Source organism: Eriocheir sinensis, chromosome 53, assembly GCF_024679095.1.
Source record: "Eriocheir sinensis breed Jianghai 21 chromosome 53, ASM2467909v1, whole genome shotgun sequence".
Taxonomy (NCBI): Eukaryota; Metazoa; Arthropoda; class Malacostraca; order Decapoda; family Varunidae; genus Eriocheir; species Eriocheir sinensis.
Window position 1 is genome coordinate 6,232,758 of NC_066561.1, and position 15,153 is coordinate 6,247,910.

The following is a 15,153-nucleotide window of genomic DNA, read 5'->3' on the forward strand; positions in this document are numbered from 1 at the left end:
TTCCATAGCCTCACCTAACAACCACCGCAGTCCCCTAATTAGCGTGACTTTCCACTCCACCTTCACGCTCTCCTCCACTCAGCTCCTTTCCTTTACCATTTTTCTGTTCTGCACTCTAAGCATTACACAGTCTCCCCTCTCTTTATTTCTCATCACTGATCCCAAGACAAACTCACTCCTACATATCTTTCCTTCCTTGTCATTCTTGCATCATAAAAGTTTTTCTCTCCATTCTCTCTCTCTCTCTCTCTCTCTCTCTCTCTCTCTCTCTCTCTCTCTCTCTCTCTCTCTCTCTCTCTCTCTCTCTCTCTCTCTCTCTCTCTCTCTCTCTCTCTCCACATGTCTATCCTTTTGGAGTAACCTAATTAACTTCACCTACCCTTCCATTTCCTTACCTTTCCCTCTCTCTCTCCTTCCCTTCCGAGCTCTATAACATGATTTTTTCTCTACCTTTTTTTTTCTTTCCACTTTTTCTTCATGTTCAAGTAATCTACCCTCTCAAGTTATCTACTCTTCCATTTCCTTAGCTTTCCCTCTCTCTCTCTCTCTCCTTCCCGTCTGTGCTCTAGAAGATATGATTTTTTTCTCTACCCTTTTTTTTTCTTTCTACTTCTTTTCAATGTTCTAGTTATCTACCCTCTCAAGTTATCTACTTTTCCATGTTCTTGCCCTCCCCCATCTTTATTCCTTCTCTCTCTCTTTCCCTTCCTTGCTCCACAATACATAAGATTTTCTCTATATTTTTCTTTTCACTTCTATGTACACCAATTTATCTACCCACTGAAATTACTCTAATTAGCTCTACTCTATTTCCTTCCCCTTCCCAATCTTTTCCCTCTCCCTCCTTCCCTTCCTCGCTTCATATCTCACAAGCTTTTTCTCTAATTTTCCCTTCACTTGTCTTTCCGTTTCTTTTTATCAAGCATCTTCAGTACCTCCACTTTTTCTTTCTTTTCTCTTTCAATGTCTCAAAACACTTTATTTCCCTTTCTCTTTTTTCCTCCACAAACTGTTTCTTTCTCCTCCTATTTTTCCTCATTTTTCTCTCAAACACTTTCCTTCCCCTCCTCTTTTCTCCTCCACTTTCCCTAAAACAATTTCCTTCTCCCATTTTTCCCCCATTTTCACTCAAGCACTTTCCTTCCCATTCCCTCCCTTCCAATCTCTACTCCGTCTTGCCAAGTCTCTTTCCCTTTTCCTCTTGCGTTATATAATTTTCTTTCCCTTTCTCTTTTTCCTCCACTTTCCCTCAAACAATTTCCTTCTCCTCCCATTTTTCCCCCATTTTCACTCAAGCACTTTCCTTCCCATTCCCTCCCTTCCAATCTCTACTCCGTCTTGCCAAGTCTCTTTCCTTTTCCTTTTACGTCTAATAATTTCTAACTCCTCAAACAATTTCCTTCTCCTCTTTTTCTCCACTTCTCTCAAACAGTTTCCTTCCCCTTTTTCCCCATCTTTACTTCGTCTTCCTCAGTCTCATTTCCCTTTCCTTCAGGGTCACCTAATCATTCCTTCCATGCCTCTTCAAAGGTATCCTGCTCCCTCTTCCTATTTCCTTGCCTTTGAGATCAATCTACCTTCCCCTCGTGCCTTTCCTCTCTCCCTAATCCTTCCCTCTCTAAATTATGATCCACGACCCGCGTATACTAAGTTGTGGATGTCCTCCCCTCCTACATTCCTTCTTATTTTTCTCCCATTAAGATGTTGTCTAACTCTCCCCCTATCACATTATGGCTTGTTGTTTTCTTCGTTTTTCTGGTGTTGTGTTATTTTCGTTTCCTTATTCTCTTGTTCTTTATCTTATTCTGTCTCTTATTTTTTTTCTCCCTACATTTCTTCTTCCTTTCCTCCCTTTTTGGTGTTGTCTAACTTTCACGTTCACATTCCGCCTTGTTGTTTTCTTCGTTTTTTCTGGCGGTGTTGTTTTTTTCCTATCTTCCTGTTCTTTGTGTTTATTTCTATCTTCTTCTGTCTCTCTTATTTTCTTCTTCCATTCCTTCTTCTTTCTTCTGTAACTCTCCCTCTATCACATTCCTTCTTGTTGTTTTCTTCGTTTTTTTTCTGACGTGTTATTTTTTTTCCTATGTACCTGTTCGTTATGGTTATTTCTATCTTCTTCTGTCTCTCTTATTCTTCCATTCCTTCTTCCTTCTTCTGTAACTCTCCCTCTATCACATTCCGGTTTGTTGTTTTCTTCCTTTTTTTACAGCGCTGTTATTTTTTTTTCCTATGTACCTGTTCGTTATGGTTATTTCTATCTTCTTCTGTCTCTCTTATTTTCTATTTCCATTCCTTCTTCCTTCTTCTGTAACTCTCCCTCTATCACATTCCTTCTTGTTGTTTTCTTCGTTTTATTTTCGTTCTTTCCTATCCAGTTATTCTTTACGTCTGTTTCTATCTTATTCTGCTTCTCTTATTTTCTTCTCTCCCTTATATTCCTTCTTCTTTTCCTCCCTTTCTGGTGTTGTGTAATTCTCCTTCCACCTCCTTCTTATCTTCGTTTGTTCTGTCTTTGTTATTTTCTTCCTTATCCAGCTATTCTTATGTTTGTTTCTATTTTTTTTATCTCTTATTATCTTCTCTTCCTTATATTCCTTCTTCTTCTCCCTTTCTTGTATTGCGTCACTCTCTCCATCACATTTCTTCTTCTTTTTGTTTTCTTCGTTTATCTGGCGTTGTTTTATTTTGCTATCCATTTATTCTTTGTTTATTTTTATCTTTTATTCTCTGCCTCACTTATATCTCTCCTCCTCCTCCTTCTCCCCATACTCATACTAAGATAAATTTAGTTTTTCCCTTTTATATTTCTGCATCTTCTCCTTCTAAGTAAGTTTCTTTATATATTCTCTCTTCGTTTTCTCATTTCACTTATTTTATCTTCACTGCTATGCACAAACCTTTCAGTTCTCCCTATCTTCTAATTTCCCATTTTTATTTTCACCCTCCTTCTTATCTTCCTATTCAGTATTTTCTTCTCTATTCCTAATTCGTTTTTCTTGTTCCCATTTTACTTCAATACAAATAACCTCTTTAGTGTTTCCTGTGGCCTCCTTTAAGTTGTTCACTCCTCCTTATCTTTTTATCCCATTGTTCTGTAAATTACTTCTTCATTACTTCTTTGTTTTCTTCCGTTCCACCTTCGTTCCCTGGTAAGTAAGCCTCTCAGTCCCACCCGTATCCTCCTTTCCCTCTCACTTTCATTTTCTAGTCTCCCTATTCTGGCGTTATGTAAATTCCTACTCTATTATTTCTTCGTTTTCTCTCTTCCATGTTAAAAAAAAGTGATCAGTCTCAAACCTTTCCAATGCCCTCCTCTTTTTTCCACATTCCTCCTCCTCCTTTTTTCTTCTTCCTTGTGATATGTAAGTTGCCTCTCAGCTCCCTTTTCGTTATTCTTTCCTCCTGTCGTCTTTCCCTGTCAAAAAATTGTAAGCCTCAAGTCTTCCCATGTTCTCCTTTCTTTTCCATATTCCTCCTCCTTTTTTCCTCTTCCTAGTGATTCGTAAATTTCCTCTTAGTTCCTTTTCCGGTTTTCTTTCCTCCTGTAGTCTTTCCCTGTCAAAAAATAGTAAGCCTCAAGTCCTTCCCATGTTCTTTCTTTTTCACATTCCTCCTTCTTTTCTTTCCTTCCTAGTGACACGTAAGTTTCCTCTTAATTCCTTACTCGTTGTTCCTTCTTCCTTTCTTCCTTCCTGTCAAAAAATAGTAAGCCTCAAGTCCTTCCCATGTTCTCCTTTCTTTTTCACACACCTCCTTCTTTTCTTTCATTCCTAGTGATATGTAAGTTTCCTCACAATTCCTTTCCCGTTTTTCCTTCTTTCTTTCTTCTTTCCCTGTCAAAAAAATAGTAAGCTTCAAGTCCTTCCCATGTTCTTCTTTTTCACATTCCTCCTTTTCTTTCATTCCTAGAGACACGTAAGCTTCCTCTCAGCTCCTTTTCCGTTTTTCTTCCTTCCTCTCGTCTTTCCCTGTCAAAAAAATAGTAAGCTTCAAGTCCTTCCCATGTTCTCCTTTTTCACATACCTCCTTTTCTTTCCTTCCTAGAGACACGTAACGCCCTTTCCTATCCAATACTCGTTTAATTTCTTCCTGTCCTCTTTCCTTAACATGTAGTACAGACGTTTAGTTCCCCCTCCTCCTCTTCCCTATCCAATACTCGTTTAATTACTACCTTTTCTCTTTCCTTATTATGTATAATTCTTTAGTTCCTCCTTCTCTTCCCTTCCCAATATTCGTTTAATTTCTCCCTGTCATCTTATCTTAACATGTATAGGCCTTTAGTTCCTCCTCCTCCTCTTCCTTTCCCAATACTCACTTAATTTCTCCCTGTCATCTTTCCTTAACATGTACAGACCTTTAGCTCCTCCTCCTCCTCCTCTTTCCCTTCCCTCTTGACACAACACTCCACTCTCCTCCTCATCTCGTTTACCCTCTTAGCACTCCCCTTGCCCTCTCATATTACATAATACTCTCAGTTTTCCTCTTTATCTACTTTTTCCTCTCACCCTTCTCTCCCCTTATCATCTCCCACTACATAATCCTCTCGCCTATCCTCTTCTCCCTTGTTATTCTACCCTCTTATCCCTCCTCTCATGCTTACTGATCCTCTTTATGCTCCCTCTAGTACTTAAGAGTCGTTCCCTAACTTATATGAAAACAACACTGCCGAGTCACGCGCCTTCGTCTTGTCATGACCGTCCCCACGCTGGTAGTCGCCGATACCACGAAAACAGCGACTGTGAGAGCGGCCCTTATTAGTCTATAGTCCTCTCTCTTTCCCTTCTGAAGTACAAAGGTCGTCATAGTAGTCTCCAGAGTACTATCTATTCTTACTAGTTCCCCTCTCTTACCCTGATCTTAATTTTATACTCGTCCCCTTGTTCTTTCTGTTACGTTACTGTTTCAAGAGTTATTTTATTCTGACAAGTCCTCTCTCCTCCCTTTCCGATGTCGAAGCTCCTGTCATATTAGTCTCGAGTCCCTTTTTGGTCATTTTTTCTTACTAGTTCTCTTCTCTTCCTCTGTTATTCCTTTTATGTTGGTTTCCCTGTTCTTCCAGTTACATTAGTTTCCGAAGAGTCTTTCAGTACTTGCTAACTCTCCCTTCTAATGCACAAAGCTTGTAATCCCCTCTCACGTAGCTCCCCACTTCCCTCTCCTTACTAACTCCATTACAGGCATTCCTATTTCACTGTGGTTTGTTTGCCTGTTATTTAGTCTCATTTCACTTTCTGGTTCTCTGTTTTCCAAGACTTTTTCGGCCTCTTGGTTTGCCTCTCCTTCTTTTCGTAAGCTATAGAAAGATGTTTACCTTGTTTTTGCAATTTATCTGATTTGTTTCCTTTTAATTTTGTTTGCTTCTGCCATACACGATTTTTTTTTTGTCTTTGCACACGAATTTTCAGACATTCTTTTCCCTCTCTCCCCTTTCTCCTCTCCTCGTAAGGTGTAGGGAAGATGTTTACCTTGTTTTGGTAGTTTGTCTGATTTGTTTCCTTTTAATTTTGTTTGTTTCTACCTTACACGATTTTTTTTTTTTGGCACACAAATCTTCAGCCATTCTTTCCCATCTCTCTCCCCCTTTCTCCCCTCTATTCGTAAAGTGAAGGAAGATATTTAGTTATTTTTGTATTATCTTATGACGTTTGGTTCGTGTCTCCCTCCCATTCCCTTTGTCTAATTTCTCTACCATGCGAGTCTGCCATTTTTTCTCCTCTCCCATTCTCCCCTTTCTTCTTGTAGTGTGGAAGACATTTAGTTTCTTTCTTTATTATCTTAAGACGTTTTGTTCGTGTCTCCCTCCACCTCCCTTTGTCTATTTTCTCTGCCACACGAGTCTGCCATTTTTTCTCCTCTCCTATTCTCCCCTTTCTTCTTATAGCTTGTTAGGCATTTAGTTATTTTTTATTATCTTATGACGCAATGTTCGTGTTTTCTGGTTTATATTCCCCTCCCTGCCAGTCTCTCCCTCTCCTTCCTCTAACATATGAACCTCTCAGACTCCCTCTCAACCTTTTTTCCCCTCTCCCACTTTCCCCTCCTTGTAAACTCTAGGGAAGACGGTTGCCATATTTTATTAGTTTCGTATTGTTTGTTTTTACTGGTATCTATATCCTCTAAGACACTAACCTCACCCTCTCTCCCTTTCTCTCTTTCTCTCCTTTAATACACGAAATATTTCTCTCTCTCTCTCTCTCTCTCTCTCTCTCTCTCTCTCTCTCTCTCTCTCTCTCTCTCTCTCTCTCTCTCTCTCTCTCTCTCTCTCTCTCTCTCTCTCTCTCTCTCTCTCCACTTATACTCAAACTACCTTCATCATCTCTACCTTCCTCTCTTTGCTTCTCCTTAAACTCAAACTCTCTTCTGTCTCTCCACCATTTTTTATCTGTTACCCAATACACTTAAACTACCTTCATCCTCTCCCTTTCCCTTCCCTCTGTTTCCCCTCATACCTAAACTAACATGTGTCTCTCCACCTTTCCCTCCTTGTGTCCCCTAATATTCAAACTCTCCTCAGTGTCTTCAAGTCCCCTTCTAGTCTCCTCAAACTCTCTAATACGCAGACTCCCCCCTTACGCCATCCTCCTCTCTTTATCTCCTCTTAAAGTCAAAGTTATCTGTCTGCCTCTTCCCTCGTTGTCTTCCCTTACATTCAAACTATCCTCAAGTCCTTCCAACTCTCTTCGCCGTCCGCTCTAACCCACAGACACCACACACGCCCTCTGCTCCTTTCTCCTCTCCAACTACCCTCTGTCTTTCCTTCTGTCTCAAATTCCCTCTCTCTCCTCTTATCCACACTACAGTCAGTATCTCCCCTTCCCTAATCTGTCCTCTAACAAACACACACACACACACACACACACACGCTAGTCTCACGCCCTCTCTCCTTCTCTTTAACACACGACCCTCTGCCTCTCCCTTCCTCTCTCTCTCCTCTAATCAAAACTATAATCACTTCCTTCCCCTTCCCTTCTATCCGTCCTTTAACAACACACACACTACTCTCACGCCCTCTCGTCCCCTCTAACACTACCCTTTGTCTTTCCCTGTCTCTCCCTTCTTCTCTCTCCCGTATTCAAAACCACCATCAGTCCCTCTCCCGTTACATTCTACCCGTCCTCATAACACACAGACTCCCATCAGCCTCTCCTCCTTCCCCCTCAGGACTGGTTGTGCAAGATGCTGCTAGCGATCCGGATGTACGCTCAGATGGCATCAATCAGCTGGATGTTCGTGGAGGGCCTCTTCCTGCACTCCCGCCTCACCTCCAACGTTTTTGACTCCGGCGCGCCCTTCCCAATCTACTACACCATTGGCTGGGGTGAGTATGGAGGGTTACTGTGTGCTGTCCTTCCCCTTGACTGTACGTTTTAAGATTGCTTTACCTCATTTTCTTTCCTTTAGTTTCCTTGCCTTCCCTTTATAATCCACTCCACGATTGGCTGGGGTGGGTAGAGTGTGTTCTTGTGTTTCCCTGAGTTTGTGCTACAGTTTCCTTTCCTTTACTTTCGTTTATCCTTCACTATTGGATTGGCTGGGGTGGGTAGAGTGTGTTCTTGTGTTTCCCTGAGTTTGTGCTACAGTTTCCTTTCCTTTACTTTCGTTTATCCTTCACTACTGGATTGGCTGGGGTGAGTGTCTTTTCTATTCCTCCTCTTTCCATTTTGAGTTGTTGCTTCAATGCTTTTTCATTTTGGCTTTGCTTCAGTTTCTCTTTTCCTTTCCTTTCCTGTAGCATCTCCTTCACGATTGGCTGTGCTTTTTTCCTTCTTCCCTACCTCTCCTTCCTCTACCCTTCTTCCCTACCTCTCCTTCCCCACGCCCTTCCGTTATCCCTCCTTCCTCTACCCTTCTTCCCTACCTCTCCTTCCCCTCGCCCTTCCGTTATCCCTCCTTCCTCTACCCTTCTTCCCTACCTCTCCTCCCTTACCCTTCTTCCATACCTATCCTTTCCTTACCTTTCTTCCCTACTTCTCCTTCCCACGGCTTTTCCCTACCTCTCCCTCCCTTATCCTTCTTCCCTACCTATCCTTCCTTTCTGTTTACATTTTCCTCCAAGCTTCCTCTTATGTTCCCTCTTTGTTTTCCTTTGTTTTCCTCTCCTCTCATTTCCCTTTCTTCTCTTTTTATTTTTCATTCACGTGTTTTTACCTTCAAGCGTCGCCCTATGTTTCTTTTTAGTTTCCTTCTGTTTTCCTCTACTCTACATATCTTTCCCTTTTCTTCAATTTTCCATTCACGTGAAATTACCTCCAAGCTTCCTCTTATGTTTCTTCTTTGTTTTCCTTTGTTTTCCTCTCCTCCACATTTCCTTCTCTTCCGTTTTCCATCCACGTGTATTTACCTCCAAGCCTGATCTTTTGTTTCTTCTTTGTTTTCCTTTCTTCTCCGTTCACTTCACTTCTCTTCCCTTCCCTTCCTTTCCTGTCCTTTCCCTTCCCTTCCTTTCCTTACCCTTCCGTTCCTTTCCCTTTTCCTCCTTCCCTTCCCTTTCCCTTCCCTTCCTTTCCTTTCCCTTCCCTTCCCTTCCCTTCCCTTCCCTTTCTTTCCTTCATGCCTTCTCTTCATTTCCCTTCCCTTCCCTTCCTTTCTCTTCCTTTTCCTTTCTGTATCTTCCCTTTCCTTCCCTTCCTTTCCTTTTCCTTCCCTTACTTTCCTTCATGCCTTCCCTTCCTTTCCCTTCTCTTCCCTTGCCTTCTCTTTCCCTTCCCTTCCCTTCCCTTCCCTTCATCTCCTCTTGGTGTTGCTATCCATGAGGCTCCTTTTATCATCTTTGTTTCCATCCCGGTCACTTCAGCTCACTTCCCTTCAGCCGTCTTCACTTCCTTCGCCTCCTCTTGCTTCCATTCCCTCCACTTCCCTCTCCTCTTTCCCTCCTTCCTTCCCTTCTTCACTTAGGATTACTTCTCGTCTCTTCCCCCGAATGAATTTTCTGATCTCTTTCTTTCATCTCCTCTCTCTCTCTCTCTCTCTCTCTCTCTCTCTCTCTCTCTCTCTCTCTCTCTCTCTCTCTCTCTCTCTCTCTCTCTCTCTCTCTCTCTCTCTCTCTCTCTCTCAAACAAAACACGAGACCTCCCTATTTCCGATCTTTCCTCCTATCTCTCCCTCTTTACCTCCCTCCCTCCCTACCTACCCATCTCCCTCTCCCTCTCTCTCTCTCTCTCTCTCTCTCTCTCTCCCACTCACGAAATGACGCTCTTGGGGTCAGGAAAGATATATGGGTGGGACAAAACAAACAAACTAACACACACACACACACACACACACACACACACACACACACACACACACACACACACACAGACACACACGTCACTTCGCTCTGTACACACACATAAAACTCGAGATATATGTGACCCATATAAAGGAATTTCTCTCTCTCTCTTATGCAATATATTGAAGATTACTCATGAATGCTTCCGAGAAAATAAAGAATCACGTTTTAAATCAGTAACCGCTCAAATTCATAGCATTCATCAGTTCAGTCATGTATTATTCAATCTCTTTATAAATATACAGTAGGGAATCCAATTATATTTTATTTTTATCTGCAAATCTACCGAATCAAAGCCACCAGCAGAATTGAATCACAGAGCACTAAATCAACTCATCAACCACTCTATTAGTCAATCTACCTGGTGAGTGTCTGGCTACCTGGCTGTGAATTAGGTAACCATTTTTATACACCCTCAGACCTCATTCATTGATAACTTTCAATCAATTATTTTTTTACAGGAAAGGAAGAAGCTCAAGGGCATAGAAAAGTGTAGAAAAAGAGCCCACTAAATGCTGCTCCTAAAAAAAGATAAAAGTAGAGAGTTGATTAAAGAGATACTACTAAAGATACTAAAGTAATGCTTAGAGAAACTTAAGAGAGAGATACTAAACCAATCCACACTTATATTTATTGGTGTTTCTACTTATCTACTTATATATTATCCTATCAAACAAAATCCTACGGTCGAATACGATCAACGAATACTTAATTTTTTCTACCATTCCTTTTTTTCCCAGTCTTTCCCTTTTCACTCCTTTCCTCTCCTTTCCTTACTCTGCTCTTCTCTTATCTTTCACTCTTTTCCTCCCCTTCTCCATTTCTTTCTCCTGATATCCTTTCCTTTCCTTCCCGTTTTCTTATCTTACCCTCCTTTCTCTGCCCATCACATCTATTCCTCTTCCTTCTTTATATAAATACTCCATTATTTTTCTTTCTTTGTATTTTTTTTCATTTTCTTTCCTTTCTTTTCCATGTTCATCCCTTTTTTCTCCCCTGCCTTTCTTTTAACCCATTTCCTTTCCTTTCCCTGTTCAATCCTTCTCTCCCTCTCCTTTCTCTTAACTCCTTTTCTCTCCTTTCCTTTCCTTTCCTTGTTCAACCTTTCTCTCCCCTTCCTTTCCTTTCCTTGTTCAACCTTTCTTTCCTCTTCCTTTCTCTTAACTCCTTTCATCTCATTTCCTTTCCTTTCCCTGTTAATCCATTCTCTCCCCTTACTTTCTCTTAACTCCTTTTCTCTCCTTTCCTTTCCTTTCCCTTAACACTTTCCTCTCCTTTCCTTTCCCATCTCTTCTCTTCACCTTTTTTCTTAACTCCTTTCCTTGCACTTCTACCTCATTTTCTCTTCCTTGTCCTTCTCTCCTTTCCTTTCCTCTCCTTACCCAACCCATCGATTTCATCCCTTTCACTAATATATCTTGCCCCGTGCGTCTGCCTAACCGTACCCCTGTGTTCCCCGTCTCGCAGGGTGCCCGCTCGTGTTCCTGGGGGCGTGGGCAGCCGTCATGACCCTACACTACCCCGTTCACTGCTGGACAGGATACGGCGGGCTCCCCTTCGTTTGGATACTGGTGGCGCCCATGGTGACGGCCCTGCTGGTAAGGAGGCAAGGGGGGGCAGGGGGGATGGAGGGAGTAAGGGGGGGAGGGGTGTTAAAGGAGGAGGGGGAGGGAAGGGCTGGTAGTGTATGTCTGTGTGTGTTAGGGTGTGTTTGTTCAAGGGAGGGGGAGAAGAGCTACTGTATGTGTGTGTGTGTGTGTGTGTGTGTGTGTGTTTGTGTGTGTATTTGTCGGAATGGTTGGTTAGTTTCCTATGTATATGCGAGTTCTCTGTTTGTGTGTATGTTTGCGTGTGTTTGGGAGAATATAGAGGCTCTTTATGTGTAAGTATAGATAAGGCAAAGGTGTTTTTCCGTGTGTTTGTGTAGAAGGAAAATGACGTTTACTCTACATGTGTATGAGACTAATAAATATGAGTATGTGTAGGCGTTTGTTTATGTGTAGGTATGCGTATGTAGATGTGTTTGTGTAGGAGACGAAAGAAAATTGTTTGTATGTGTATAAGTCTACTGTTTGTGCGTGTGTTTCAGAAGGGTCGAAGGCAGGAAGAGAGAGGAGCCAATCCGTGTATGTGACCTTGTGTATGTGTGAGTTTAAGAAGAGGAGATGAAGGGGAGAGAGAGGTCTAAGGTCTATCTATATATGTGAACTCGTGTGAGGTTTCTGTATGTGTGTGTATCAGAGAAGGGAGAATATAGGATAGGGGAGTTTATCTATGCATGCAGGAGGGGTGTTTGTGAGGCTACCGTGTGTGTGTGAGTTTGAGAAGAGGAGATGATGGGGAGAGAGAGGTCTAAGGTCTATCTATATATGTGAACTCGTGAAAGGTTTCTGTATGTGTGTGTATCAGAGATGGGAGAATATAGGATAGGGGAGTTTATTTGTGTATGCAGGAGGGGTGTGAGGTTACTGTATGACTGAGTGGGGGAGAGAAGAGGGGAGGAGTGCGTCTGTATATGTGGGATGGGTGAAAGTGTTGCCAAGGCCATAAGAGCCCTATTGAACGGCTTTCATATATATGTCTATTTGTCTATCTATTTATCTTCCTTTATTTCCCTTTTTTCTTTGCCTATATTGTGTTGCATAGGCCATAAGTTTCCTATTGTACGGCTTTCATATATATGTCTATTCGTCTATCTATTTATCTTCCTCTATTCCCTTCTTTCTTTGCCTATATTGTGTTGCATAGGCCATAAGTTTCCTATTGTACGGCTTTCATCAATCTATCTATTCATCTATCTATTTATCTTCCTTTCTTCCCTTTCTTTCTTTGCCTATATTGTGTTTTCTATGCCATTAGCTGTTCTATTGTACCCCCATTTTCCTGTTTTGTGTTTTTCTCTTACCCTCTCTCTCTTTCTTTCTCTCTCTCGCTTCCCACTTTCATTGTTGCTCAAACTCGTCACGCTCACAAGCAATCTATTCCAGCTTCCATTTTTATCTCCCTCCCTTTCATCTCCTGTTCGTTTTTTTTTTCTTTTACCGCCTCCCTTCTCCCACCTTCCCACTCTCTCTCTCTCTCTCTCTCTCTCTCTCTCTCTCTCTCTCTCTCTCTCTCTCTCTCTCTCTCTCTCTCTCTCTCTCTCTCTCTCTCTCTCTCTCTCTCTCTCTCTCTCTCTCTCTCTCTGTATTCTTTCCTTTCTTCCCATTGTTGCTCTGTTTTGTTGAAGATTCTCTCTCTCTCTCTCTCTCTCTCTCTCTCTCTCTCTCTCTCTCTCTCTCTCTCTCTCTCTCTCTCTCTCTCTCTCTCTCTCTCTCATTGTCTTCCCTGGTGAGAAAGATAAGGAGGAGCAGGGGGAGGAGGAGGAGAAGGAGGAGGATAGTGGGGTACAGGAGAAGGAGGAGGAGGAGGAGGAGGAGGAGGATAGTGGAAAAAAGAGGAGGAAGAGAAGAAAATAGAAATGAAGGATAAAACAAAATGAAGTAAGAGAAAAAAAAAGAAAAAAAAGAGGATTGGAAAGAAGGGAGGGAAAACAAGGGGAAGAAAGCGACTGGAGGAGAACAAGGGAGGGAAGGAAAAAAGGAGGAGGGAGAGAGAGGGGAGGGAAGAGGAGGGAAGGGAGGGAAGAGCAAGAGAGGGAGGGGACATTAAGCAAAGAAAAACAAGGATGGAGGGGAGAGGAGGAAAAAAAAAAGAAAAAAATATTCGTGTATAAATTATGAGTGACAGATGAACGTCAAATGCCAGAGGGTCACGTGGCACCCTTGACACCTTGAGATAGATAGATAGATAGATAGATAGAGATAGATAGATAGATAGATAGAGATAGAGAGAGAGAGAGAGAGAGAGAGAGAGATAATAGGGCTTTCACAAGTCGACAGCTGTGACGGAAAAAAAAGAGAAAGAGAAAGAGAGAAAGAATCGTAATAGAACACAAACAAGGGAGAGAACTGGAGAGGAGGAGAAGGAGGAGGAGGAGGAGGAAAGAAAGGAAAGAAGAAGGAGAGGAAGGGAGTAGATTAGAGGAGGAACGTAAAGATTATAAATGGAATAACGTAGACCAATAGAGTTTTACCTCTTATCGATGCTCTTTTTTTTTTGCAGTAAAGGAAGAAGCTCAAGGACAAAAAAAAAATAATAGTAAGGATTGAGAGGAAAAAATAACGTTAATATACACCCCTAAAAAAAGAGTATATATGAGTGACCAAAAGAGAGGTCAATTTCGGGAGAAGTGTCCACATACAACTACAAAGTAAACTCCTTTGTTACTTCGTAGGGAAATACTCATGAAAAATGGACTAAAAAATGTGATGAGGGGCTTTTTGAGGTTCCTTTTGCCCTCTGAAGGATGAAAAGGGACTGAAATTCGTACCTGATAAACAACTATTAAAAAAAATCTTCGTACACTCAATCCGGTCCACAAGCCCCTCCCTCCATCCCTCACCATCCCTGCAAAGTAACAGAGGTCAACACTCTCAGACGCTTCAAAGGCCGAAAAGTAGACCAATCGGGTTCTAATGAGTGTGTTTTTGGTTCGTGGTACAGAAGAAGGGTCATAAAACTACCCCACGAAATGCCCACAGCTACAACGAAAACCTTGTCCCAGACGCTTATATCTCTCACGTCAACAATATCCAAAGGCCAAAAAGGAGATCAGTTTGGTTCTAATGAGTGTTTCTTTTAGGTTCATGGCGTCGAACTACCTTAAAACTCTTTAGGAGGTTTCTATAGAAGCATCGTGGTGTTCCTTTAAAGCACAAGAGTTTTTTTTTCAATATGGTTTCCCTAAGTCATTCAGTCAGGTATTTTCATTTATCCGCAATCATTAAGTCGTTTTAACCCGTCCGCTGCGATTGTCACGGATTTGGCTTTCACTGGTAGCCTGGTAACATATACTCTCAGGTCTTTCTCTGCCTCTGTGGTGGATACTGGCGTGTTTCCCATGTGGTATTGGTATGCTGGATTTCCCCTCCCAAGGTGCAGGACTTTACATTTTTCTTCATTGAATTGTAGCAGCCACTTTTTGTTCCATTCCTGTCGCTTGGTGATGTCTTCTTGTAGGAACTCCGCAAGGGGTTTAACGGGGTGCTGTCGAAGGTTAACTCTTTTGAGATATTTACCTAAGGACGCTCTCAGGTGTGTAAAGAGTGAGGTTAAGTAGCGGGGCATACATTAAAGCTGCGTGCTTCGGCGCTCATCTCCGTACATGGTTCTGTGGTGATACGTTTTTTAGATACTCTGGTTACGTTACAGACAGACAAACAGACACGGACAGCGACGCAAACACTATCGCTCGTCTCACTATGCGGAAGCGTGCGATGATGAAATGGGGCGGGCGAGGGAATCAGGAGACATGTTGTTCCCAACAAATACCTGGAATGACCTGCCTAATTGGGTAATCATGATGCAGTAGAAAAGTTCGAGGTACGATTAGTCAAATACCGGGAACAAACGGTCCAGAAAATTAATCCCAGGGAGCAAATATCCTTTCAAGGGGAGAGCATCAGGACACTTCTGCATTCGAAATTGACCTCTCCCGGGCCCTCGCTAACTTTTCTTTTGCTGGAGAAGCGGTGAGCGGCCATTTTTGGAGGGGAGAGAGAATTATGATGTTTAGGAGAAAGAGAGGGAGAAGCCGAGAACGATAGATGAGGAAAAGTTGAGATGGAAGGAAGGAGGGAAGAGAGAAGGGAGAATAGATATGAGTGAGAGAAGTATGATGTTAAGAAGAAAGAGAGGGAGAAGCAGAGAAAGATAAATGAGGAAAAGTTAAGATTGAAGAAGGAAGGGAAGGGAAAAGGAAGAATAACATGGTAGTGAAAATATAAATGAGAGAAACGGGATAACAGGGAGGAAAGGAAAAAATGAAGGATGAAGCAAAA

General features: G+C 42.1%; 1 protein-coding gene across 1 annotated transcript in view; it reads left to right on the forward strand.

The window, feature by feature from the left end:
* The window catches only part of LOC126983115 (corticotropin-releasing factor receptor 1-like), a 129,205-nt gene that overhangs the window by 96,280 nt on the left and 17,772 nt on the right, over nt 1–15,153 (forward strand). The window contains exons 6-7 of the mRNA XM_050835612.1: nt 7,162–7,318; nt 10,739–10,869. Of these exons, the coding sequence (XP_050691569.1) occupies nt 7,162–7,318; nt 10,739–10,869 (288 nt within the window). The remainder of the gene's footprint in view (nt 1–7,161; nt 7,319–10,738; nt 10,870–15,153) is intronic.